This window comes from Aulonocara sp. 'chitande type north' Nkhata Bay, linkage group LG5 (assembly GCF_057382095.1).
Source record: "Aulonocara sp. 'chitande type north' Nkhata Bay isolate Kocher_YH1m ecotype deep benthic linkage group LG5, A_spYH_male_GT1.1, whole genome shotgun sequence".
Taxonomy (NCBI): Eukaryota; Metazoa; Chordata; class Actinopteri; order Cichliformes; family Cichlidae; genus Aulonocara; species Aulonocara sp. 'chitande type north' Nkhata Bay.
Genome location: NC_141348.1, coordinates 30188911 through 30216500, shown reverse-complemented (window position 1 = coordinate 30216500; position 27590 = coordinate 30188911). Strand labels below are relative to the sequence as shown.

Sequence of the window (27590 nt, the reverse complement as noted above, 5' to 3'; positions counted from 1 at the left end):
GTCATCATGGTGTATTGTGTTCTGGTTGTAGGCTGTAGGTTGGAGCACATGAGGAGGAACAATTTACAGAAATGAGAAAAGCCTGTAGTTTATGGGAATGGTGGAGCCTCTTTTCTCTGACACACCCAGCAAATTCAAGGCTGCTACCTCACAACCCGGGGTAAAAAAACAAAACAAAAAAAAAACATTTTTCTCGGAGCAACAATAACAGTGCTTGCTGCTGTAAATGTTATTATCGCTTTACCTCTTGACAGTAATGAAGAGTAACCTTTGAACCTCTTTTATGAAGTGGGAGGTTTTTGTCATATTTCAGGCCTGCTTATAAAACAAAATGACTGGGTGTGCATCAAACGTTAGTGAGGTTAGTCTGTGCCTTTGTACCTTTGGAAAAACCCAGAAACTGTTCCCATGGTCGGCACATCTTTATTGATATATACTGATGTGTCAAAACTCATCATTAAAGGTAAAGTGATGTTGTCATGGAAGAAAGAGTTAAAAACTTAAAGGATTAAAAGCTGGTTAGAGGCCTCTCTCCAGTAACCTGATCAGCAAGTATAAATATAAAAACTCTTTTTCCAGCTGCTCTGATCCACAGCAACAAAGCTATAAAGAAAAAACTTAAACTAGTTGTGTTCAGTTACACTGCTCTCTCTTGCTCTCTCTCTGTTATAGTGATACCTGCACAACACAAAAGCAAATTTAGAAGGGGGACTTATAGTGTTCTCCACTACATTTATTTTACAGCTTTAGTTTCGACTAATTTAAATTAGTTTGCCTATCTTTTGTGGGCCAATAAAACTCTAATCTTGAAAACATCTTAGAACGTTATTGGATTGTTTTTAGCTGTTCAGCACTTTGGCCTACATTGTTTTTTTTGTGTCATATCTATAAACGAATCATGGAAAACCTGCTTGATATTCGATCCCAAAGGCAAGCAGGCGTAGCCACATCCCACCGAATGCTAATTGTACAGGATCCAAAATACAGTGGACCTGAACATAGAGAGAGAAGCGAACAATGACAGCAGCATGGGGGTATCAGTTAATGAGATCAGTTAACAAGCTGCTGTGGTGAAAGAAAATGAAAGCACTGTATTATTAAATGGAGTGAATGTAAAATCACATTAACTATGGCAGATTGTTTATAGGTTTCAAAGACAAGCGTGTAGAAACACAAAATCTCGTTGAAAGTTCCCGCACCACTACACCACTAGCTGTAAGGTTTTGGGTAAGGCACTGCTGTTTGTAGTTGGGAAATCTAAAATAAGTCCCTGTATTAGCAGTCAGTACCCTGCAAAACTGTGTGCACTCTTAAAACTCATCAAAGAGGTCTGAAAAGGTCTTTTAATGTCTTTGTGACATTTCCCAAACCTCCTGTTAGCCTGAATAAGCCAGTAGTAAAAGACAGTTGAATTTTATTGATTTCACAGCAGTGAGGTCTCTTTTAAGGGAGCTAAACCCTCAATGGTTCAGCATCAAACACTCATGCTCTATATTCCTTATTTTCTAATGTTTGGTGGTGAATGGAGAGGCAGACTGACAGGAAAGAAGGAAGGAAGTACGGATGTTTAATGGAAGAGGAGAGCTTTAGCTGCTCTGCTCATCGTCACCCGGCATAGAGTCTGACTGTTTCTACTTGATTTTGCTGTAGTAACAGACCCAAGCAAATGTCAAAGACCACTAAAACGCAAATGAAACGCAGGCTTCATTATGAAGCATTAGTTTCATTTCTGTGATATCAAAATGTCTGCCAAAAGGAAGGCAGACGAGACTAAACAGCAGCGTCTCAGTTGAGCACTGCTTACTGACTCTTAGCAGGTTTGAGCTCATAGTCAGGTCAGATTATATACTATTCTCTTATTAATTGAGACATCATCCAAGCATTTCCTGCTTTGGAAAAGGTGTTCTTTTAAACTGCAGTGATTTGTCTTTTTTTGTTTTAACAGACATAAGCCCCTAAAACTATTAAGTTGCATCTGTAGCCTTTGGTTTTTTTTGTGTGTGTTTTGTGTTTTTTGGCACTAGTTGCGTGCAGTTTTTAGAAACTTTTTAGACTGCAGGCCATGCACTCACACTCTCTTAGACACCAAATATTTGAATGCCTTAGAAAAGACTTACTCTCAGGCCAACACTAAGGCACCAACATTATAAAGAGAATGTTCCACTCTTCACTCCTGTGGCATTTAGTCTTTTTAAATTGAGCTCAGGTTTGTTCTCCCTCTTGATGTGGTCTGCTTGTGCAGGTGTGAACATGGTAGTCGGACTCATGTACAGACCAGAACGGGCCTTTGGAGAAGGTGGTCACTGTCCAGTGTCAAACAATCTTCATAGACATTTGTTTATGGTGTGAACGTAATCCGGTCAGTTGGCTTGTGACTTGTGATTGACTACTCATTAGCCACTGAGCATGTGGTTTCACATTCAGACTCGCCCCTCACTTGTCACATCTGGTTTGAAAACACTAAAACGGCATCAGTGAAAATGCTTATCTCAATGCTTGAAAATGAGATTTACCAAACCAGTGTGTGATTTCATGATGGCTCTGACGGTGTTTGTCTCTGGCCATCATGGACTGAACACATTCCTGCTTCATCTGCTGCTGATTGGCTCTGTGGGCGGAGTGGCAGGACAACCATGCCACAGATTTCTGCAAAGTTTTCTTGTTGCGGTTATCCACGTCTCTGCCACACTCGGCTCCTTTACAAGAGATACGATGGCCGTATTCCAAGGGTTCTGTACTGCAGTTGATCGGAGGCTTGTACTCCCACTAGTCCACCCTGCTGGTGTTCTGGCTCCCAGTGCCATGACAAGTGTGCTCCATAAGGAGTCTAAATTTATCTCTGGATGTCTGCCCACTACCCATTGTCCTGCTGATTAAATAACAGCAGACAGACGGACAGCTGCCCAGGCACGACTTTCTGTATCTGTCAAGGATGTTTCATCTGCCGCAGCTTGGCACCGTCAAATCAAATTACTTCTTATGATGCGGGTAAGGAGGAGGTGAAGTTTTCTGAGGATGGAGAACTCGCTCTGTGCTGTTGAGGGAAGTTTGAAATTCATATTTGGGGTTTGCTTCTCCACTGATGAGCAAACTGACAGGTAAATTAAATTAGGACTAAGATGGATGATGTTGAGTGTCTGGCTTGGCAGGGATGACATGCTCTGGTCTGTTTATAAAGCTAAATATAACAGATGTTCAAACGTACATCTGTTATACAAAAAAACATTACTGTCTGCTTATTTTATCCATAAATCGTTGTTTAATCAAATTTTAGAAGCACTCTGTACATCTTGATGCATATGGTTTTTTTTGATAGATGGATAGATAGATATTGACATTAAACTTTACCAATGTTTCAAATACTGACATTAGTGTATGTACAATAAATCCCTGTGAGCCAAAAGTTCAGGTTTTAGACTGCTCTAAATGCTCCTGAGGACGTTTTCTACTCCTGGGTTTTTATGACATCATGGAGAGGGTATACCTCTGACAGATTAATAAAAACAAAAATACATACAAAATAATAAAACTGGATCTGTGTTGGACTCAGCCTGACTCTTCTGTGGGTCGCTGGTACGAAAAATACTGACCTTTAAAAATGCAATGTTTCTGCTTTGGCATTTCAGAGTATTTCAGTAGTCTGTTTTTTCTCTTCTGCTCTGAAATGTTTTTAATAATTCCCAACATCCTTTCTGTGTTTGGCTCCGTCCTCTCAGGTGTGGTGCTGGTGTGCTTTGAAGGTGACTCTGACGGTTACATCAACCTGGTGGCCTACCCCTATGTGGAGAGCAACATGGAGGGAGGAGCCGGCGAGCATGAGGAGCGTGACCCCCCAGAGAGGGAGCAGCCGAGGAGGAAACACTCCCGCCGCAGCCTGCATCGCTCCTCATCCACCTCTGAACACAAGGAGGAGCGGCCCGATCGGAGGGAGGCGCACGACACAGAGACCTCGGATAAGTAAGATATACTCGAGGAGACAATGAACTCGTGGACTGATTTCACTTGATGTAGGACGGTTCGTGTGAAAATATTTTATTGATCTATGTCATAAATTTGACGACAAAGGAGAGAAGCTGAAGGCAGATAACAAGAGAACTTGTAGTTTATATTTATATTGGGTCATTTGGCATCAAACAGTCCAGTGGTCACATTTATAACATACCCTTGAAACCCACAGTAGATGCAGCAGTCAGAGCAGAGGGTCACCTGCAGTGCTTTTAACGATCCCCTCTCCTCCTCTCTGCAGTCTGGCAGAGCTGAAGAGCCCGAGACTCGACCCAAAGGTCCTCTCAGATGTTCCCTTTCAGATGCTGGACTGGAACAGCGGTTTGACGTCAGAGAAGATCAGCCACAATCCCTGGAGCCTTCGCTGCCACAAACAGCAGCTCAGCCGCATGAGATCTGAGTCCAAGGACAGAAAGCTCTTCAGTATCCTTCCCCAAAAATGTTGACGTCCATTTACACCATGTAACCAAGGGTCCTGCTGTTTATCCTGCTGATCTGTGTATTAAGACATTATATTAAATTGTAATTGGCCCTAGTTTTCAAAGATGATCATAGGAAATAGGAATAAACCAGTGTACAAAAATTACAAAAAATTATATTAAGATAAAATACCGTATGTTAGTTTTTCATATGATTGATGCCTGCATAGTTTATTTTTAAGTTGGATGTATGAAATGTCTCATTCTACATCTCATCATTACTAACTCAAACATACTCTTTGGATATGATAGCTTTTGCAGTTTTATCAGTTATTTGTGATCCACAATAGGTTTTATTGAAGCAGAGGTCAGGTATGAAAACTGAAAACTGATGTTCATGTTCATTCAACTTCATTCAAGTTTCATTTCATGTCGTATTTTCTCCCAGTGACCCAAACTCTTCTAGTGTTGTTTTTTTTGGCCATCCAGGGTGGTCAAACCAACAGGTGGGAAGCACTACTTGACATTTAAGTGGTGATAAAAAAGCTAATGAATGTACCTTAAGGTACATTTAACCAATCACAGCATATTAAAAACACTGATTGGTGAAGTGAATAACATTGTCACGCTTTTAAAGGCACCTTTCTCGTGATTTAGAGATCTGCCAGAGGAAGTACTTCCTAGCATCCCTGAAAATTACCCAGATGGGTCTTGATGGTGATTGGTTAAACATGGAGAACGTGACCTATTCATTCTACACAAATACCTTTTTTGCCTGTTACCTATTGTTTTGTTTTTATTTTTAAAATGCTGATTTACTTTTGTTTTTTTACATCTTCATGTATCAGAGACATTGTAGAAAAGAAGAAAAGGGACAATGACACACAACAAATGACCAGCTGTGGGCCATCAGATAATGGGAAGCGCCGAATGTAAATGTGAGAGAGAGTCTGTGCAGACCAGAGTGGGAATAAAGAGGAGGGCTGGAGGTTATCAGGTTAGAGGTCATGTTTTGATCTGCAGCTTCAAAGAGAGCAGCCTGCAGCTGTCTGGATATTAGCGCTGAGGGGAGTGAATGAGCAGCACACACTTTGTCCTCAACAAGCTCCATCTGTCTTCTGTCAAAGCAGATTCAGCACGCTGCTGTCACCTCAGAGGTTCTCCATATTTACTGTACAGACACAAACAGCACTCGCATAACCAAAATGATCAGCGCCCAGGCCTGTCATCTTTGAGTGTGACAGGCTTTTCTTTTGTTAAGAGTGAGGTTTTCAGAAGGCCTTTGTTTTAGTTTTAATCATTAATGGCGCTGTTGGGGAGAAGAAAAATCAAGATTGAAAGGAGAGGAGATCTCTCCCTTCCTGGGTGGGTTCTTAATGTCAGTCATATCCCACTGACGTTAACTTTCAGTTGAGTTTGTGCACAGTATTTTGTTTGCATACATTTAGGTTTTTTTAGATTTAGTAGTTGTTTGATCTTTTTGCACAAGAGATCAAACATAAAAAAGGGTGGAGGTCAAGGACAGTTGGCTCCTTAACTGCAGCTTTTTAACCAGAGTTCCTGTTGTTAGAGAACGTGGTGCACCACTTCTCTTACCCCTGCATCCTGGACCTGAAGATGGGCACCCGGCAGCACGGAGATGACGCCTCGGAGGAGAAGGCAGCCAGGCAGATAAGGAAATGCGAACAAAGCACCTCAGCGACGCTGGGAGTCAGAGTATGTGGCATGCAGGTACAAAGGACGACTTGCACCGCTGAACACATGAGAACAGTGGTCCATCAGGGGCCTGAACAAAAAGATAAACACACACTAGTTTATTGTTTGATCCCGCAACAAACCGAATGCTGCAGGAGAAGCGGGTGCAATATCATTGCAATCTGCTACCACCTCTGCAAGATAAGCTCACGTGTCTGCTGTTATTAGGACAACAAAGAGCACTAGTTCTCATTGTCCTACTGATAATAATCATGATATTAACAATTTCACGAATTAGTGGAAATATTTAGAGGGAAAGGAATAAATATGTAAATAAACATTATAAATGGTTGTATGCATATTTTTCCAGCTATAATGATTAAATTGAATCAGAGGGAACATCTGTTAATATCTAATCCAGACTCACGTTGTACTGAGCTGTTGCCCACCTGTCCCTGCAGGTGTACCAGCTGAACACCGGTCACTACCTGTGCAGGAACAAGTACTACGGCCGCGGCCTGTCGATCGAAGGCTTCCGCCAGGCCCTCTACCAGTACCTGCACAACGGAAAGGGCTTGAGGCGGGACCTCTTTGAGCCAATCCTGGATAAGCTTCGCACCCTGAAAGCGGTGCTGGAGAGGCAGGCATCCTATCGCTTCTACTCTTCCTCGCTGCTCATCATCTATGAGGGAAAGGTGCGCCTGATGTTGAAATAACTATTTTTATACTTCTAAATTTTTTTTGATTTTGGAAGTGTTCTGATTCCAACTGATTCCCTTTGTTTGACCTGATTTTTTTTTTTTTTCGTCTGTAGGAACCCGAGAGCCCCTCTGTCTGGCAACCGAAGACCTCCGTGTCACCCGCAGAGTCCCACTGTGGCCCGGCCCCCGATGCACCCTGTGAAACGGACATGAGCCAGAAGCCAGACACAGGATCCCTGCCCTCTCAGGGGTCTGGACTGATGGCTCCGGCCTCCCCATCACCTTCCCCTCATCCTCCCACACAAGCCCCGCCCCCTAAGTCAGACTGCCACTCCTTCCTCCCACGCCCCCCATCGCCTCATCCAGAATCCACCTCCTCGGCTCCCAGTTTAGGTTCCTTCCCCTCTCCCGCTCCCCTGCCCCAGCAGCCCCCCTTGGTGGACGTTCGCATGATCGACTTCGCCCACTCCACCTTCAAGGGTTTCCGCGGCGACACAGCCGTACATGATGGGCCAGACAGGGGCTACATGTTTGGACTGGAGAGCCTTGTCCAGATCCTGGAAAGCCTGCGGGACGACAACCTGTAGCTCCATCACTCACTTCTGTATCTTTGTGAGGACCTGAGAAGGTTTGTCTCACAGTGCGGACCAGCCTCACACCCAAAGTATAACTGGTCCTCACAAAGATAGACACACACACATAGACAGACACGCACGCACGCACACACACACATATACGCACACACACAGCTGGTTGTGAGATAGTTCAGGTTGTGCTGTCAGTGCAGTTTGTCTAGCCGTGTTTCCAGCAACAATCGGCTGTAAATATGGAACATGATTCTCCAGGACATTGCCGTGCAACTGCAGGGAAGTGGGACATTGGAGCCAAAATGGCTGCCAATTAAAGATGATACGGAGAACCAACAGATACACTCACAGCTTGTGCTTCTATTCTTGTGAGGACCTTTGACATAATGCATTCCCTGAACGTAACCACAGCTAAATGACAACCCTGTAGTCGCCATGCTCATCTTTAAAGTAACTTTTGTCTTTCTGGGCACCATTTTAATCATTCTGAAATTACAGGATGTGGTGGAGCACCTCCTGAGCTTTCTCCTGATGGAGAGATTTAAGACATTCACAAGTTTCTGTCAGCAGGAACATGTCTCTCATTTCAGTCATTCAGGAGGCTAAAAATAAGTTAAAAGGAATGAAGTTGTGGATGAGATCCACTTTAAAATACAGGAACGTCTTTCTGGGAAAGATTCAAATTACAGAACAGTCCAGTCTGAATAGAGCTTTGTTTATTTTACCATCACTTTCAGAATGATGAGTGTGCATAGTTGGAAGAGGACGGTTTCTCTGTGTTCGCCTAAAATCTGTAAGTGAACTAGTTTGAAAAACAAAAAAGGGGCAACAGGTAAAACCAGATCAGAGCGGAGTACTTAATGTCCTTTGGTACAAATCTGGAAACTAGAGCAGGGGTGTCAAACTCATTTTAGTTCGCACAACCCAGTTTGATCTCACATTTTTCAAAGCGTGCATTTACAGCTAAACAATAAGTCCAATTTAAACAGTGTGTATCAGTTTTTCGTCTTTCTTGACATTACATTTGCATTACAGTTTAACAGTATTTTTTTAAACACACAACCTTCATATGTAGAGGATTTTGGAGCTAAACGGCAGTCCATCCTCTGTGTGGAACAGATGTTTGACACCCCTGAACACGAGAAACGTTCCTCTTTCCTCCTTTCAGTTTTGAAACTGCCTTCTCACACGTTCTGCACAGTGAAATAATAAACCAAAGTTGCTCTTTAACCATAACAAAATGTGAAGGATGTCCTCACAAAGATAGAGGGACACACACGCTCACAGACACACATCCTGGGAACAGTTGTCTTTGGAGCTGTTTGACAGCGTCCCAGGACACAGCGTCCTGTCTGATTGGTCAATCAGCTGAATCCCACAGACCTCCCACTGAACACATTTTTCCCTCACTCCCTGACCTCCCATCACCTTTTTGTCCTCAATCTTTCTCTACAGAAACCAAATCTAGACAGGTGAACAGAACTCATGCTCAGAAAAACACCCAAGAATCTGTGAAAGCAATAGATGGCAAACTCCCCCCCCAAATAAAAGAGACATAGAAGTAGGCTTCAGGGAGAGAGCATAGATGCATTTCAAAATGTTGTATGGCCATTTTTTTGTTTTTCTTTTAATTTTTGTTTTGTTTTTGTATTATTTTTTTGTTTCGTTTTTGTTTTTTTGGAGATTGAATCAGGAAAAACACGAGTAGTCGGTGTTCTGTGAAATCATCCTCGGGGTTATTGGAAGCATAAGTGTCACTTTTCCAAATCTGGTGTTGGTGATGCTTGAGCCCCTTTCAGACACGTGTCGCTTTAACATGAGTGTTCCTCACGGTTTCTTTACAACACTCCCACTAGAATGATGGCGAGAGCTAAAAGTACAACACAATGTTTACTGCATCATAGAAAAACCCAGTATTGTGAGCAGTGTAATCGCACTTTGAACTGCCGTCTTCCATAAGAGCAGCGTCTCTGTGCATCTGTGAGCACTGCTGAGAAAGCTGTTCCTGGCCCTCTTTAACCTTACTACATTATATAAACTGAGACCTCTACATGTCAGAGCTGTTTAAGTTATTCTGTTGAGCGCTAAGAAAGTCACATACAGGACTTTCGCTCCGTCTGTGAGTGTCTGAAAGGGTGCTTCAGATCTGTATTCTTAATTTATTATTGTCAACAAATGTCATGAAAAAAATACCCAAAACACTGAGACATACCTTCCTTATCCTGTAGATACTCACAACAGCAGGTGTGTCAAACTCATTTTAGTTCATGGGTCACAAAATGCCCAGTTTGATCTCAACTGGGGCCAGACTGTTTAGACCATACATCTAAGACACTTCTGCAGCCCCCCCCCCCCCCCTTTTTTTTTTTTAAGTGCAAAAGAAGTCAATTCTGACAACAGATGAGATGTTTTAGTGATTTTTGGTTTTAAAATTTGATTTCTTTACACAAAAAAGTTTTAGAGATTTTATTTTTTTGTAAACAAAACAACATATTTTTCACTTTCCAGACATCATGTCATCAGAACTCCAGGAGTAGATGATTTATTTATCGTTTCAATGGAAAAACAGTAAAATCGGGGTAGATTGCGCCTTCTGGCGGGCTTGTTCTGGCCTCTGGGCTGCATGTTTGACACCCTTGCAGCTACAGCTAGAAATGAGTCGTCCCCAGCAAGAGCGCTGTTTACACCAGTTACATTAATAACATTTAGAAGAAACTCAAGTGTCTGCACGCTTCCCCTTAAAAACATAGTAAATGTGGGAATAGTAGTAGTTTAGTGGCTATTCTTGAGCTTCCTCAGATGATGGGGTTGCTGATTCCTTATTTTAAGAACTTTTCATTGATGTTTTAAATACGAACCTACGACCTTTTGATTGCCTAAAATGATGTCCCCACAGGGTCAAGTCTTGTGTGTAAGGGGTCAAGACTTGGACTTCTACTCATAACACATAACACTTAAGATGGCCTGAACATGCTAAAGCAAAATAAAAAACTAATGCTCATGGGCTTGGTTGCTCTAAAAAGAGAAACTTCACAAATCTCGCTAATTTGTTGACAATAATGAAAAATAAAGAATAACAACAGCCTAATTCTTTAAGTTAGGGCTGGGTGATGTGGCTGAATAACCATATTCAGCATATATTATACACAGATGAGTGACAGATAAAAGGAAAAATATGCACACCTACAAGATCTGGTGAGTGAGATTTGGTGAGGTTGTCCTTTAATTTGTCACCCTTCTGTATTTCATAACACAGAAAACAGGCAAAATCACACAGAAGTATTAAATTCATGTTCATTGAGCTCTTTTTTTTTTCAACTTTTATTTTTGAAGCTTTTATTCTATAAAAAATATTTTTATAGATGAAAACACTGAATTATCACCCAGCTCTGTCTCAAAAATAATATTAAATATATATATATATTTATTCCCTCTGATTGGGCTACCAATAGCCAATTGTATTTGTCCATTTATGTCTCTCCAACTGGTACCTGAGGCTGGGCTTGATGCAGCACTGCCCCCTGCTGGACAGCCACAGGAACTTAACCCCAGGAGCTGGAAAGAGAGAGAGAGAGAGAGAGCAAATATGAATATTGTATTTTTGGTTTATGAAGGTGATAATTTATTTTTTTATCCTGCCTTTACCTAAAATCTGTGGGTACATGTTCTTGTCTTTTACATGGCTCCCCCACCCCCTCTCAATGTATAAAAGTTTAAAGAAATTTAGTGACTCTGAGACATGGTGTGTGTGTGTGTGTGTGTGAGAGACGTTGGGAGCATTGTTAACAGTGTTTTTGGAGCCAGCTGAAGTCTGATTTATTTACCAGATTTCAGACTTGAGTCGGCTCGCTGAGCTCCTGAGCTGTTTGTGGGACACTCAGGTGTGTGTGTGTGTGTGAGCGTCAGAGCCATCTTCCGTTTCTTTCACTTCATGTTAAGGGAGCTGGTGAAGAACTGCATGCACATTAACGCCCTCCTGTTTGAGTCTGTTTTCACCACCACATCAGACCGCCCTCGTTCCAGTCGTCTCTGAGTCTCAAGGGGCGATGGGTCCACGCGTCCTCTCAGATCATGAGATTTCATCATGGATATTAGCCTCAGTGATTGATCGGACTTGTTTAGCAGCATTCTCTGCCTCTGCCATCGTCCTGACTGTTTGTTTAGAACAGTGAAACTAAGTGAGATTAAATCTTTCCAGAAGCTTTTGGGCTTGTGTTGTGATTCTTGAAAGCACAGTCGGGGAGGGGTGGGGGGCGGTGTGACAGAATTAAAAGACTCAGTAAAGTAAAGACTCACTCATGTCATCCAGTGTCTGAGTTCAGAGTGAACAATCAAGGAAAAAATTCACCTCTGGGCATTTGGGACCAGGATCCAACTAAACAAACACACTTTAATGCCCTCCAGTCACAGTTTATCCACAATTCATCCTCTCAAATCTTATTTCCTCCGCCTGGACTTGAAAGCAGGGGAGGAAGAGTAAAAAGAAAACAGGGGTTGAGGCAACAGGTGCTTTAAATAAATGAGACCCAAAAAAGAAAAACAATCAAAAGTGGGGATTTAATGAAAAGCTTTAGTGGCTGAGTCTGTTGATAGTCATGGAAAATAGAGAATTGGGCAGGCTGACGTGGCTGAAAAGCAATATTCTGTCTGTCTTACACACAAAATTGACAAAGGAAAAATCTCCACAACTACAGTAAGGCCTAACACCTTGCTACAACACTTGGAGTTTCCTTTAATTGTCCTAGTGAAGCGAATTCCTTACTTTGAAGCTCTTTTTAAAATTATGTCAAATAATGGTGTTTAGTGCAGCCCAACTACAGTGTGTGAGTGCAACAATGTTCCTATATAACTCTTATATTTAGCCCTGCTTTTAATTAAATTTGTAAGTAGAATAAAATGCAGGGTAAGAGTCCTCCTTTCATCATGCTTTGTACATTCCAACTGTGCCACTGCTCTTGTAAACATGGAGGGTAAAAACACTCCAGCAAAAGATGCACCTGTGCGTCTTCTGTTGGTGCACTTTAGAAGCTAAAACTTGCTTTAAAATCATGTACTTGAGATAGATTTTCAGGTCACAGGCAGAAGGGCAGAGCGGGTAAGAAGGCATGAAATGGAGAAACGACAGAAACCTTCAAATTCTCTGCAAACATCAGAGACCCTCTCCCCGAAAAAACAAATGTACCACAACTGAAAGCAAGATTTCTACATTTACATACTTAATTAGGTACACCTGTTTAGCCGCTAACCAGCCAGAGGCATGTAGACATGCTCCAGACTACCCACTGAAGGTGATGTAAATGATTTTGAACATGGTATAGTTATTGATGCTAGACAGTATTTCAGAAACTTCTGATCTGCAGGGTTTACAGAGAATGGGCCAAAAAATTTATCCCGCTTTAAGGCAATTTTACTCCGGATGATACCATTATTTATTCAATAAACATCATTTTGTGTTAATCAAGTTTTAAACTTGAAACTTACACTGATTGCTGGAAAGTCTGCTGGCCATTAAACATAATACAGCTTTAGTTTTAGGGTACTTTGTCTTCACTTCTCAGGTCCAGAAGCTGTGCAGCCAAACTTCTACAGTTAAACCTGTGTTGATGCTTCAAACTCAGGAGCAGTCTTTAGATGAGACTTTTTTTCTTTTTTTTCCTGGTGTGACATAGAATTTCCAAAAAAAGCGGGGAAAAAAATCTCTTAACTGAAGTGAGAGACTTTTTTCACCAAAGCACCCCAGCAGGGGTTATCCCAGGTGCTGGTCTCTGTGACCTCTGAGACATCCTGTCACCTCTACTCCACATCTGCTGTTACATAAGGTCCTTCAGCCGACCTCAGACCGCTTATGGAAAGTTTTTATCAAGTCGTTTTCTCAAACCTTTCAAAATATAATCTCTGACTCAGTTTATTTCACCAGATTTTCAAATTACAGCATTATTATGTTTATTTTTGCTGTCATTGTCATAAATCACCATGTTAAATACTGACATCAATTTTATACTCTTACATCACATTTTATACATTTACACTTAGCAATTTAAAGCAATATGTGTATAAAACATGTAATCTTATATTGACGGGCTATTATAACGTAAATATCCAGGACATGTGGTAATGTGTTTGTACAGTCCCGCACATTATTTGGACATGCAAAAATATTAAAACTAATTAAAAACACTGTGGAAACTGCTGTTTTATCAATACAATAGCCTACAGATCTCTAACCTTACTGTACACCTGTGTAGCATCAGTAAAGACAATGGGGACCTGCATCACACCTTTCTTTAGCAGATACCACGTGTTGTTTTCCAAAATAAATAACCTTACAAAAACCAGATGGTGCTTGATTTTTTCTAACGTAAACTTAAATACAATAATTATAAAATGACTTAATAATACATTATAGTTTCTTTGATGTAGAAAACATTAATTTTTTTATTTGTATTTTTAAACCTGCAAATGTTTTGTTTTATTTTAAAAATATGCATGTGTACAATAACATATTCGCACAGTTGGCTCTCGGGGCAGTATTTACTTTTAAGGGAATAGTATAGTATGTTCTACATCTTCAGTTTGTTTGTTGTTTTTAAATGTAAATGATTAAACAAAACATTATGCATCAGTTGGTAATGGATGATTGTATTGATTTGTAAATGACTTGTCATGAACAACTCGAGCTTATTATATAATATTATTCTGCATTATATTTGTAACTAACTAGACTCACTTTTTCTCTTAAAACACATTTTAGAGTCAAGGTGAAAAAAAGGCAGATGTGAAATGTAAGAGTGAGGTCAGAGGTCAAAGGTGACACGTCATATTAAGAATACACCAGCATCATTTCCTAATTGTTGCCTTTGACCTTCAATCAATCCATCTTTTCGAGCTGTCGTGTTTGCGAACGCTACCAAAAACACATGTTTTGCATGCTCCTTAATTTCCCCCCATTTTCTTTGTGAAATAAAAATATGCACATTTGTATGTCAGCCTAACACGCTCCTCTTTTAGCCTCTAAATTATCAGCCCGGATTGCCGCCCCACCGGCCCCGCAGCAGGTTGTACTCCCGGTACAGGATGTAGTCCTTCAGCCGCTCCGGCAGCGGCACGAAGCTCATGAAGACCTGGGACCGGAGACGGAGGCGGCCGAGGCTCCGGCGGATTCGCAGGCGGCAGAGATGCTGCAGGCAGCGGGTGTTTTCTGAGAGAGCAGCGGAGGAAGTGAAGGCCATCGGTGAGTTCAGGATTTTCCCTCTGAGCTAAGAGACAACATCTAATTTCAGTCACCTTGCAGTCTGCAGATGTCCGGCCACTGCTTCTGCTCCATCAGAACCGCCTTCAGTTTGGAGCACATGGTCACGTGATCCACGTAGTCCAGCAGGACACGAACCACGTGGCCCGACAGGTGTTTCAGCCAGGAAACTGTGATCACCTCGCAGAACTGCGCTGACGGACAAACGGAAGAGCTTTTATTTTATCACTGAAAACAAACAGAGAAGGTTTGCCGTCTGAGTCATGATTACCTTAAACCTGTGATCTGGAGAAAGGAAAATTTGGCTTTTTGTGGAAAGTACCATGTTCCTGATCGTTTTATGTGTCCTTGGAGAACAATTAAACAAAAAAAAGAAAAGAAAAAATCTACATATAGACCTAGTAGTTGCTTGGGGTTGGAGTTTTCACTGATGATAAAGAGGCTGAAGTTCCAGCAGCTTGTAGTATAAAGAACAACTTTATTGATTGACATGCGTTTTAGCCTATTGCATTAGGTCATCAGCAATATATTGCAGACAGCACTTAAAAACGACATGTGTGGGGTATACTTTAAAATATACCTTAAAATGTCTGTCCTTTTAGAGAAAAGTGTCACGTCTCTTTTATTTAGTCTAGAGCTCATTTAACAAAACTTGACCAAAGTAGCTTAGAGACAGGCACATTTACATTCCAGGTCTCTTAAAAAAAACAGTTTTAAAATACATGAAAAGCTCAAAGACTTGTTTTATTGTGTTAACTAACTACTGTAGATTGTAAAAATCATGGTCATTTAAATAGTCATCATTAAATGTGTTCATGATTTTCAAATTGATGATTCATCTCATAAGTCATGGTACACTGCTCTCCCCTACGCAAACTGCCCACCTGGGCTCAAGACTGCCATGAACTGAAAACTGCTAGAACATTAGCGTGACTGACCACAGTGAAGTGAGTTTTAAATAATTATGGGCTGACAGGTTGTCAACCAAGAAAGAAACCCCTGCGCCAAAATTGACACTTTCAAGCTCAACTGAAATTTGTATCTACCCACATGGACAAGCTAAATACCTTGTGGAGAAAAGTTTTATGGTTTGGGACTGTTGGACAGAATAATAAAGAGGGAAAAATACTTTCACACTCTTCAACTCCATCTCTAATACAGAGCGAGATGGTTGAAACTTGGACATAATTGAGTCTTCCAAAAGGACAGTAATGGTTTTGGGATGGATGAAGTGGGTTAACATTAAGTTTCAAATCTGTATGTGCACTTCGACCCTGTGTGGATAAGAGAAAATCCAAAATGAATTCAAACTTGTGCAAGTCATTAAAGACTTATGCCGTACAATCATTCCACCCTGGAAAAACAACAGTTCAAAGAAATCATGAAAAGCTTGAAATTACCATGGCATTCATTCCCATGATGTGTGCATAAACTTCTCACAACTAGTAGGTGAAGTTGTGTCAGAAACCTTTATCTCATTTAACACTGGTGATGACTTCGACTGATCATAGGACTATTTTGGTGGTGAGATTTTTAAATATCTTGGCTCACCTAGAGAAACATGCAGGTTTTACTTCCATCTTTTATGTACAGCCTACATGTCACCTTTTATATTACCATGGTGTCTTTGATCACACTGTCACTCCATCCCTCATAGTCTTCAGGGATGTGGGGTTTGTTTCCATAGGGACAGTCAAAGCAGCGCTCCACATTGTAACCATAGTTACACAGCATCCTGAGAATCACCTGACACACATGACATGAAAACACGATAACATGAGTGAAGCTGTTGAATCTGCAGTAGAGATGTACTGAATAAAGACGGCGGCTCACCTCGTCTTTGAAAGCGTACTGCAGCGCTGACGGGAAGTGAGTCGTGTTTATCCTGGCGTAATAGTTGACGTTGGCTCCGAACCGCAGCAACAGGTCCATCAACTCATAGTTGCCCATGCGCAGTGCAACCTAAAAAAACCAGAACGCTGAATCATAAACAGTGGTATTATTTTCTTTCCTGATGAACAGACCCAGATTCAACCACCCAGCTCAGGACATTGTACCAAACCTTTAAGGAAGCCACGCCCACATCCACAAATTGAGGTTTTGCTTGCATATTAGGGAAGAACATTAGGTGAGATATCTGGGTGTCATCCCAGGAGGAAATTTTAATCCTCAGATAGTCAGTGTCATAAATTTCTGGCAAATTTGTTCATTTTCTGCATACATTTATGATGAAAATGCCTTTTCTAATGTAAAGAAACCACATGATAAACACACGCTGGTATTCTGCTGCTTCTTTGATGTTTTAATTTGAGAAAAAAAGCATGTGGAGGGCACATGCCCCCCACCCCACCCCTGAGATCAGCACCTGTGCTTGCATTTGTACCTGCAGACATTTGACCGGGTCCTGGTTGGTCATGGCTCCGGCCTCCAGCAGCAATTTTGCTGACGGCATATCATTATTAGAGACGGCAAAGAAGAGAGCTGACTTCCTCTCATCATCGTAGCTGCGGCGAACCCAGGGGTGGAGCATGTAGTTGGGGTCGTACCCTGCGTCCAGCAATACCTGATAGGAGTTTGAAGATGAGGGAACATCCAAACTGGGAACTTTTGCACGAGTAATAAAAAGAAGTCATTCTAACATGATGATTTAGCCCCAACAGACCCAGACATTTCACACTATGAAATGAAGTTGCTTTGTTATATTGTCACCAACAATCCCTCATTTAGGAGAAATCTCTCTATATAAATGGTAGAGCAACAAACACATGCTGTTTACACCTACTTTTATTGATTATAGAAACACCCATAAACACACACACACACACCTTGATGCAGTTTGTGTGTCCTCCTGCAGCAGCTGAGTGAAGGGGACTCATCCCACTGTCATTTATGTCCCTCATAGAGGTGACAGGAAGCAGTAGTTGCAGAGCTCTGACAGCAAACACACAAAGATACACATTTTTCATGCTTTTTGATTTATTTGCCGAGTTCAAATAGTGTGCAAAAGACTTGAGCCACCGCTCACTTCTTTACCATAACCTGCTAAAATGGGAAACAGGTGCAGCGATTTACTGAAACATGTCTAAACACACATGCAAATATGGTAAAACACTCTGTTCGTACAACTCCAATGAGCTTGAAAGTCAGAATTTGATATGAAGAAGAGTTCTTCTTTAGATGTTGGATGCCTTTTGTTCTGTTCTCTGACCGTTGCTGATGACTGCATTAACCTTCAGTCTGAGTAAAATAAGACTACCACCTTGGGTCTTGGACCCATGGTTTATGAGTTTTGGGGATGTTTATGGATTGTCTTGTTTTGTATTTTTCATAATCTTGTATTTTGGTTCTGTATCCTGTGTTATTTAGTCTTCTGTTTATGGTGTTCTGTTTACATTCCTGGGGTTTGTGTTGATCCCGTTTCTGTTCCTTTAGCTGCCTGATTGCTTCAGTTGATAATACGTTTTTGATAACCCCCTTAGGTGTTCCCATTCTGTCCCTCCAGTCTTGTCTCTGTGTTATTTCCTGTCTTATTTTGATAGTCTTTTGTCTCATGTGAGTTTGGTTCTACTTTCCTGTGTTTCTTGTTTTTGTTTTTCTGTGAATTAATAATTATTTTAGTTTTTTCAATTATGAGACAATGAGGTGACAGTGCTTTTTCTATAGTTTTAAGGATTTATATCTTAGGTGTGGTTTCTATGATAATTTATAGCAGCATTTCTTTGTAATGTGGAAACCCTGAGATGTTTTTTGCTTACATAATCATAAATGCATGCTTTATTAAATTTTTTCAGAAGACATTTGAACACTTACTCCAGGTGTCCTCGGTGAGCGACACGGTGGATTGGCATGTGTCCCGTGTGTTTGGCAACGTTGGCATCGGCACCATATTCCAGCAGGAGGCTGATGACGGCTGGATTACCAGACGCTGATGCTTCATACATGATGGATGCCTCGTCCTGTGCCTGAGAGAAGACGTCAGCACCTGCAGGACAAGCAACATGCTTTTAAAGCCATGGTGTGTTTTCTTCTCATTAACCCAAGATTAGTTTCTTTCTCAGCTGAATCTAACTCTGACAGTGACTTTCCAGCATCTAATGGACCATTATCTAGTTGAAGCTTCTATCACCTTTCTTCAGCAGAATCTGCACCACCTCTAGGTGACCTTCCTGAGCTGCTAGAGCCAGCGGCGTGAGGCCATAGTGGCTGCGGGGGTCGGGCCTCGCTCCGGCCTCCAGCAGCACCTTTACCATCTCCATTCTGCCCAACCGTGAGGCCTCGTGGAGGGGCCGACGGCCATGGCAACCCTCCTGGTGCACGTTGGAGCCACGCAGGAGCAGCAGCTTCACCAAGTCAAGGCGGTCTAAGCGGATCGCTGCAGACAGGCAGAATCGGACAACAACAAACATCACAGAAAAAGCTGTGAGTTAGTGTCTGAATCGGTGTTAGATCTTAGTATTGAAGTCTGGAAATGCCATGCATCTTACCCACAAATAGCGGCGAGTCCTGGTTGTCATCCTGGATGTCTGGGCTGGCTCCATGTTTGAGGAGGAAGGAGGCATTTTCTATAAGACCATGTTCTACTGCGAGGAAGAGTGGAGTCTGACCTCGCAGCGTGCAACACTTCACTGAGTCTGGGCCTGAAGCTGGAAAACAGGTGACAGATTAGTTTAAATAAAGGCCATCATCACTTACCACACATCTGCACAGATACACTGAAGCCGACACAAACCTTTGTACGTGAGCTCCAGGATGCTCTGGTTGCTCTGAGATGCTGCTTCGTGAAGAGGCGTCCAGCCTCTGCTGTCTGCCAGTGAAAAGCTCTCTTTCTGTCTGACACACAGATCCTTCAGGAGCTTCTCATTACCTGCAAGGATGGACATTCATACAGAGTCTCAGTCTGCAGCATGTAAACATCAGAACCACTTTTTGTTGTTTTATGTGAAGTATACTGTGGTTCAACAAATATATGTCCTCATAGAAAGAAAAATGAAGAAGAAGAACAAAACAACAATGCTGGTGCCTTTAAAGCACTCAAAGTCATCTGCAGCACCAAATTAACAGCAAGGACAGTATTAAAACAGGTTTAAAATACAGGAGAAATGATTAAAAACAGATGGTAAGTGGTAATAAGTAATAAGTGGTAATAAGTCCTAAAGACAATGCGCAGAAGGTTGTGTTGGGTCTGAAGCAAGAAGGAGGAGTCAGGAGAAGAGCTCAAGCTGAGCGTAAGAAACAGAAAGATGAAGATATGCAGGAACCAAATCACTGAAAGGTGGATACTTGGTATGTTGGGGAATGGGGAGTCCATGAAGCTGGATAGGATGGTTAGGTGTAAAATGATCAGCAGACAAGATGATTCAGAGACTTTTAACATTATGGGAAATATGGACCTGACAACAATCCATACAGACAACAAAAGGGTGTATGTTGGAAAGTGAAACCTCAGAGCTAATGAGAATAACTTGACTTTTATTGTGACTGGGCTGATTGAGCGTCATCCAAGTGGTGATGGCCTGTAGGCAGGAGGTGAGGAGAGGAGGTGGCACATGTTTTTTTTTATGTGCCAGGGAAGAAGATGCAAATTCTTAGCATAAGAACTAAGCTCACTGATGTTGTTCAAGCAGTCACATGCTAGACTGCATTATGTCAAATTCTTTTTCTTATTCCAGTTCTGAAAAAGAAAACAAAGCTTTAGCTTATTTTTTTTATTATTTAACAATAAAATCAGAAGTGTTCATCTTGTCTCACCTTGTCTAATAGCAGTGAAGATCTTACTGATGTCTGCAGATTCTGAGCTGCTGGAAAGAAAAAACAGAACAAAACAAAACAAAAACCCCACCACACTCAGTTTCCATCTGTTTTTTCTTTTACTGGCGCTATGTGATGTCAAAGAGAGCAGATCTTGAAAACGGCCACATATCAATCACAAGAATGCTGCTTAAACAAATTTGTTTCAAACAGAAAGCAAACTGAGTGGTTCAGTATTATTTTAAAGAGTGAATCATGCATATTAAGGATTCCAAAAATAAAAAACTGAAGCTGAATATGAGCACAACAAGTTCCTTAAAACATGGCAAACATCTGATTTTTCCAGGTATCTGCTGGACTGACCTCCTGTCCTCCCGCGTTGTGGCGTTTCTGTGCATCTCCTTCTGCTTGTTGCTCTCCAGCAGACTCTGTTCAATCATGTACTGAGTGGCTGCATCATCTTCATCATCCTCATCGTGAATGCCGAACCGATCAAGCTCCATGATGCCAGAATAAATGATCGCGGTCAGACCAGGTGAATCCTGCGTATTTAAATCGGGTCAGAATTTAGTCAATTTCTACTTCCTGATGTTGAAACCGGGCTGCTGAATTAAAGAGGTCATATGTTCATATTAATGGAAAGAAACCTACACAGGTCATTCCAGACACCAAAGACGAGCCTTTGGCCATGGCTCTAAGGAGACCTTGGATCTAGCTTACTTTTCTGAGAACTTAATCAGATTACTTAATCTGTGAAACCAGTGCAAGAAATTTAGAAGCAAACACTTTGCTCTTTGATTTTGTAAAATAATAAAAAATAAATAAATAAATCATCATTTACATTTAAAACATGCAAGATTCGACTCAAGCTGTGGACCTTTTATTGAAGGTCATCCATCTGTCTACTGTCAAACTAAAGCTTTTTCACAGTGTTAACCTTTCACATACACTCACCTTTCTGTTTATTAGCAACAGCTGTATGCTTGCTTATTCATGCAGCATGTGGCAGCACAAGGAGAAACTGATAAATCTCAGTGATTTTATGGTACGACTGCTGTGGCTGATCTGGAGTTTTTCTCCACAAAAAGTTGTTTTAACTCAGCTTTCCCTTACATTTTTCTTGTTTTGTTTGGCCTCAATGTTCAGTTTAATTATTGATTTTGTCTTCTGAGAATCCTGCTTTTGTCTGTCTGTGAGCTAAATGGAATTTATGGTATTTATATAGTACCTTTCTACTCAGCGGAGCACTCAATGCACTTTTTACTGGAGCGCTCATTCATCCGATCATACAGCACTTTTATCTATGCCTGAGTGCTTTCTAATTGTCTGATTAATGCATCAGGGCAACTTAGGGTTCAGCATCTTATACAGGGACACTTTGGTACACAGCTGGAGGAACCACTGAACCACTGACCTTCCAATTGGTAGATGACCCACTCTACCACCTGAGGCACAGCTAAATGTCTTATATTTTATTATTGTCTTCACCCTGCATTAGTCCCAGTTTTTTGTTTTTTGTTTGTAAAAGGCAAAAATATGCCTGAGCCCAGGAGCACTGACATTCAATGACGTTATACAATGGAATCTTTTGGAGGTCATTGCAAAAGAAAATAATATTGGAGCTGTGGAGGCTAATATTCCAAGAAAAAATATTCAGAGTTTCAGTGACTAAAGTGTTAAAATATGGGAGAAAAAACATTATAGTCATAAACTGATGTGGTCTAAAATTAAAGGTTCTTATCTAAGAAAAATACTCAGAACAAAAAGCAGCAGGAAGTGCTGTGGAATGATTGTTCCAGGTCTGTGTTTTTATTCCTGGAAGTTCTTGAAAGTTCAAAATAATCTTCTGTGTCCTCAGGAACACAGATTTCCTTCCTTTTTATTTGTTTGTTTCTGAGTCACCTGAGAGCTGAAAATTGGTGCTACTCAACACATTATGCTCATTTTCAGACACATTGTTATTTCTGGACTCCACTCACAGATCAAAATAATCTTTGTTTAGCCTTTTCTTGGCCTTAGTGCATCCCCTCCAGTCATCACCTGACCGAAACAAGTTGTTTTAGCTCTTCCCACTTTTAAGCCAAGTTTCTACTGATTGGCTGCCCCTCATTAATGTTACGTTTAAAAGCCACAGCAGGTGAAGTGTCTGCGATGAGCATATTAAGGATGCCCGCTCTTTGTGACATCATAGAGAGCCAAGAGTTGAAACAACAGCCTGGAACTGAGTGTGTACTACAGCGTGAAGCAAGATGCTCAGGAGACAGGAGGCCTGAGTTCACCAGACCAGTTTAAAACTTTAAAGTAAAACCATCATCTCATTGTAGGTTTGTGAGCTGACAGATCAGATGTCACCTGTTTCCTTTACCTTGTGGTTTGGTGTTGGGTTGGCTGAGTCCCTGCAGATTCAAAGTTGTTGTTGCTGAAAGCTGGCAGAAGGAGAAGGAGGAGGTCTGTGAAACCAGAGCTTTATGTCCACACGGGTTCTCTTGATAAAGCTCAACAGCTTCTGTGTCCTTCAACAATATATGTTCATACAGCATGACTCCAAATACACACATGCGATTTACTCACCAGATTAACACATCTGCATCAGAGGCGTCTCACGTGTGTGACAATCCTGCAAAGCTCAGGCTCAGGGCCTGTCATGTTTCCTCTGTGCAGCTACAACACTCTGGCTGAGAGGACGGGGATCTGACACCAGTTACTATATTTACCTGCTGTAGACAGACAGCGTGACACTGCAGGGTGGTTAGAGCTGTTTACCCTGACACACCTCCACCCTCCAGTCTGTTTGGTGTCTGCTTCTCATTGTCAGCTCGTCTGCCTGATTTTGTTGACAATTTAGAATTAAAAAAGAAACTGTTGACACAATCATCAGTTTGCCTGAATTTTGTTATCAAATTATCCCAGTTTAAAAAAGCCCAACACACACCTCAGATTTGCCTTTTTTATTTTTTTTAAAGAAAACGTTCTAAGCTGTGTTCTTCAAATTGTTTAGAGCAAATATCTGGTACTGTGGCAGGACTCCAGCTGTGGACCTGCCTGGCGAGCTTCACGACGCTGAGCTGTGAGCACAGACCTCACTAAAGGTTGTCAGCTGGAGGTCAGTTTGTAGGGCTCTGGCAGTGCTCCTGCTTTCGGACCTGGCACAAAGGAGCAGATACCGGTCCCACTGCTGGGCTGATGACCTTCTATGGCCCTGTCCGGCTCTCCTTGTAACTCCTCCACACTCTTAAAACTCAGCTGGAAGACAGAGTAAACCTTCTGATGGCACTGGAGGAGCTGGACTAGCCTGCAGGCACCACCTCACACTATTAGTGCCAAGGACGCAAGCATAAAGCAAAACTAGACAAAGCAGTCAGGAGGGACAAGGAGAGAGCGGTGGTCATGGATTCAAAATGGTTTCTGGATCCAACTTGTTATCCATGAAGTTTAAACGACTTGGTGTCATGATGTGACTTTTATTTATTTTAATCAGTGCAAAATGTAATTCAAACTTTTTCCACCAGAGGGCAGCGTTTCACCGTGTTTACTGAGACGTTATGAGCTGTTACCGTTAGGCATTTCTTTTCAAAAAAATTTGTTTTAGCTTGAAGCTCGTTCTCTCAAGAGGTATTTCATTTCTCCAGGGCACCACCATCAATGAACGGGTTTTTAATGACCTCCTTAAATAAAAATGACAGACTCACTGCAGCATCTGCTGTTACAAAGTGGTATCAGACTAAAACCACAGACAGCACAGATACAGCTTTAGTTTATCTCCTTGGAAATTAAGTCATAGAAACAGCTTTTATACCATTTTTAAAAGAATAAGTACCTTTAAGTGTAGTTTTTATTTTTAAATTCACTTCTTAAAATATCTTTGATTTGTTTGTATTAATTGTGTAACACTCGTAGTACCAAAGTAACTGGAAACCTGTTTTTTTAAAACTTAAAAATAATAATAACACAGGTTGGGCCACAAAATGCCATCATTTTGTGAAACGTGCAGCACTTTTAGATTTTTTCTTCTTCTGCTGAACTCAAAAGCTCCTTTTGGGGGATAAACCACTGGAAGACTTTGCTCAGTATAACCCAAAAACATGTTCTTTTTACATTAAGGGGAGGTCTGTATGTCTTCACTTATTTTTGATCCACAGTATTATGACCCAGCTTTCTGATCTGAGATCAGGTATAACTGTGTCTACATTCAAAATCAGTGTCAGAACCTTTATATTATCCCAGCCCTGTATTTAATGACTGTATGTGTGTTGAGTCGCCCACATATTTTAAATTATTTACGTCACATGAAAGGGTGAGTGCAAAATGACGACCAAACCGCAAAAATATGTTCATGTGAAACTTGTTTTTGCTACTGTTCCCATTAATGAGATCTTACAAAATTACTTGAAGTCCTTATTTTGAGGATATATACAGAAAAGACTGACATTATTGGCCTGAATTAAATGTTAAACGTAAGCCAGTTTCTGGTAATATTGATGTAGTTTAACCTGAAATTCAAGCAAAAACTGTTTGCATGATTCACTGCTTAACAGTAACAAAAACATCAGTTTAACTCACTGTGCCTTAAAAACACAGTGAAATGAAAACACAAAGCAAACAGGCTGTAATTGAAAATGTGTTTATTTTATTTTATTCGTTGACTGTTTATGATCTTGGTCTCTCCTTCTTGCCTTTGTAGAGTGCCAGCAGAGACACGTTGGCCACTTTGACCACCTTGAAACGAACTCCGGGAATGTCACCGACGGCGTGACCCTTACGTCCGAAACCTGCCACCAGAACCTCGTCGTTCTCCTGCAGGTCAAGAAATAGAAACAAGAGGTTAGAAGAGCGAAAATTGAGAACAGAGCTAAATTATACATTTAAGAACTTTTAAGGGCCCAAAAGAAAATTACAATGAGTTAAAATCCGTAGTTTACTGCAACTTAGACATTTCATAGACACAGACACTTAAGTCCACATAAACTGGACTATTGCGGACACGGTGGCTCGATGTTTCTGTTGTAGAATCTACATAAACAATCCTCTAAAGAATAAACTCGCCACTGCCGTTTACCTCGATGAAGTTGAGGCAACCGTCATTGGGGACGAAGGCGGTGATCTTCTTGCCGTTCTTGATGAGCTGAACTCTCACACACTTCCTAATGGCAGAGTTGGGCTGCTTGGCCTCCACACCACTACAGAGAGGAAAAGTACAAAGCTCTTTAACTTAAACCCAAACACCCTTGATTATGGATTTAATAAAGAGGAACTCAAAAGACCAAAAACTACTTTATATCTTCCTAAATTACAAGTGTTAGCTGCTGTTGTGATACTTACACTTTCTCAAGTACGATCCCCTTGGCGTGAGAGGCTCCTCCGAAGGGGTTAGCCTTCAGGGCAGTGCCCAGGTGGGCCTTCTTGTACTGTTTGTCGTGCCATTTCTGCTCACGCCGGTGATTGCGGAGCTTTCTGGCAGTACGCAGACCACGACACTTTCCTGAAAGAGGGCAAAAAAAGAAGAAAAAAGCCAAAGTCAGCACACTCGGGTACGACCATTAAGATGGTACTTCAGACCTTCCCGAGTCATGCTTAACTCTTTCCCCCTTGGACACCTACTAGGGGTAACTTAAGAACATCCCCATTTGTGCATCAGTTAATGAGGATGAGCCTATACAGCAGGCACGTCCAAAGTCTGGCCCAGGGACAGATTGCAGCCAAAGTCTAGACACCCCTTCATCACAACTTACTAGGGCCACCGTTGTAAACCCAGAAAGCTGTTCTAATAAACATCAAACCACCTCTTTAATATACAACAAGTGTCTTTGTGGGGAAAAAAAGAGAAACATCAAACACAGTGATGCTGTAGATCAATTAAACGGACTCCTTAACGAGAAAGACAAAAAGGAACACGGATGCTTCTCTTCGGTGGGTACATAAAAAACTGTTCAGCCCGCTGTTCGCAGGGCAGAAACATTTCACTATCAGTCCCTATTCAACAGAAATCTGATTTGTCAGGCATCCTTCCCATGAGTGTGAGGACAGGGCTTCAGTTAAGTTTTACTTAACAGAATTTTGCCAACATATCAAAATTAGTGAGAGCTGGATAAGCGCTGGGCTAAAACTGCAGAGAACGGCTAAAGCTCGGTGCTCTCACAAAGACAACCACCGGCTTTCAAAATGACACTTAACCCCCACCGGGTATCACTTTAACGGCATTTGCAAATCTTCGATTCAAGTACAAAACAAAAATAAGGGACAGGTAGCTTAAACTGTAACGGGAACCTTTGGTGTGCTGAGCTAATGCCGCTAACACGCCGCTAGCAGCTCAGACATGTTATGGCCGCTCCACGTTGCGGTTTCAAAGCAGCATAAAAACTGATTTTTTTTAAATAATCTGCAGAGTTTTACCGACACAAACGAGTTTAAATCTGTTCGTAAGACCTTTATACGCGGCACTGTTGTGAAAACCCCCCACAGAAGTCACATTTTTGGGGTATTTGAGATTAACTTTCAGACGTACCCATGATTGCTGAGCGAGCCTGGGATGGAAAGGAAGGAACCAGGATGCACCGCGGCGATGTCTACACCGAGGCCCCCGGTTGGGCGTTGCCACGATATATGCCTGATTAAAATTATGCCATTTCACGCCAATGTTTTCACATTTAATTGTTGCAAAACAAAGAATTTGGACTCATTTTAGAATTTGGTAATTATACGTAAAACCAGTGTAGTTTTATTATTGAGAGCTGCTAATTTCCTTCTCTTATTTTTGTCTTCACTTTTTTTTTTATCTCCCTTTCAGTCAGTCGCACTATTATTATTCATCATATTCATCACTCCCGACCCTCCCGTTTTCTCAGTTTCTGAGTAATTTACTATATTGTTTTTATTTAAAAACTGAAATTAGAGCGAAACCAAATAATTGGATATCTAAACCTGCAATTAACGGCTAATGGGTGTCTTGTTAGTGCCCTCTAGCGGACAGAGCATGTAGTTCACACATGTGACAAATTAAAGCAAAACCTGAATCTTCACTGTGGTCTTTCTTTTCCCACTTTTGTCCAATATACCCACTACCCCTCCTCTAAATGTCCATCTGAGGTATCCCTCTGATAAACTTATTTCTAATCCGGATTATTCAAGTAACTTGCAGCAAAAATCTTAGCACCTTCACCTTCAAAGCATACATAATATCAGGCCTCTT

At 41.4% G+C, this 27590-nt stretch overlaps 3 protein-coding genes across 9 annotated transcripts in view; 1 reads left to right on the top strand and 2 right to left on the bottom strand.

Moving 5' to 3' along the window:
• The window catches only part of ip6k1 (inositol hexakisphosphate kinase 1), a 37713-nt gene extending 26104 nt beyond the window's left edge, over nucleotides 1-11609 (top strand). For 2 of the 3 annotated variants that reach the window (XM_086292958.1, XM_086292960.1), the window contains 5 exons: nucleotides 3717-3957; nucleotides 4247-4428; nucleotides 5980-6155; nucleotides 6581-6814; nucleotides 6934-11609. In XM_086292958.1, the coding sequence (XP_086149084.1) occupies nucleotides 3717-3957; nucleotides 4247-4428; nucleotides 5980-6155; nucleotides 6581-6814; nucleotides 6934-7407 (1307 nt within the window). In that variant the 3' untranslated portion in view covers nucleotides 7408-11609. The remainder of the gene's footprint in view (nucleotides 1-3716; nucleotides 3958-4246; nucleotides 4429-5979; nucleotides 6156-6580; nucleotides 6815-6933) is intronic. The other variant, XM_086292959.1, reaches the window with a different exon arrangement.
• Nucleotides 11610-11698: 89 nt separating this feature from the next.
• asb14a (ankyrin repeat and SOCS box containing 14a) lies at nucleotides 11699-23093 on the bottom strand. Of its 5 annotated transcripts, none has more exons than XM_086292952.1 (14): nucleotides 22976-23093; nucleotides 22770-22830; nucleotides 20768-20946; nucleotides 20405-20454; nucleotides 19386-19520; nucleotides 19141-19299; nucleotides 18783-19028; nucleotides 18467-18638; nucleotides 17482-17587; nucleotides 17040-17219; nucleotides 16490-16618; nucleotides 16274-16402; nucleotides 14692-14845; nucleotides 11699-14605 (listed from the first exon to the last, which is right to left on the bottom strand). In XM_086292952.1, exons 3-14 carry the CDS (start codon nucleotides 20905-20907, stop codon nucleotides 14427-14429), a joined length of 1779 nt encoding a protein of 592 aa, XP_086149078.1. In that variant the 5' UTR covers nucleotides 20908-20946; nucleotides 22770-22830; nucleotides 22976-23093; the 3' UTR covers nucleotides 11699-14426. The 5 variants fall into 5 exon arrangements, with proteins under 5 accessions (XP_086149078.1, XP_086149080.1, XP_086149082.1 ...); XM_086292954.1 differs by having other exon boundaries at nucleotides 20405-20451; XM_086292956.1 differs by lacking the exon at nucleotides 11699-14605 and having other exon boundaries at nucleotides 16262-16402.
• Nucleotides 23094-25009: 1916 nt separating this feature from the next.
• rps23 (ribosomal protein S23) lies at nucleotides 25010-26992 on the bottom strand. The gene is made up of 4 exons (XM_086294257.1): nucleotides 26907-26992; nucleotides 25724-25883; nucleotides 25461-25581; nucleotides 25010-25198 (listed from the first exon to the last, which is right to left on the bottom strand). Exons 1-4 carry the CDS (start codon nucleotides 26908-26910, stop codon nucleotides 25052-25054), a joined length of 432 nt encoding a protein of 143 aa, XP_086150383.1. The 5' UTR covers nucleotides 26911-26992; the 3' UTR covers nucleotides 25010-25051.
• Nucleotides 26993-27590: the final 598 nt, after the last annotated feature.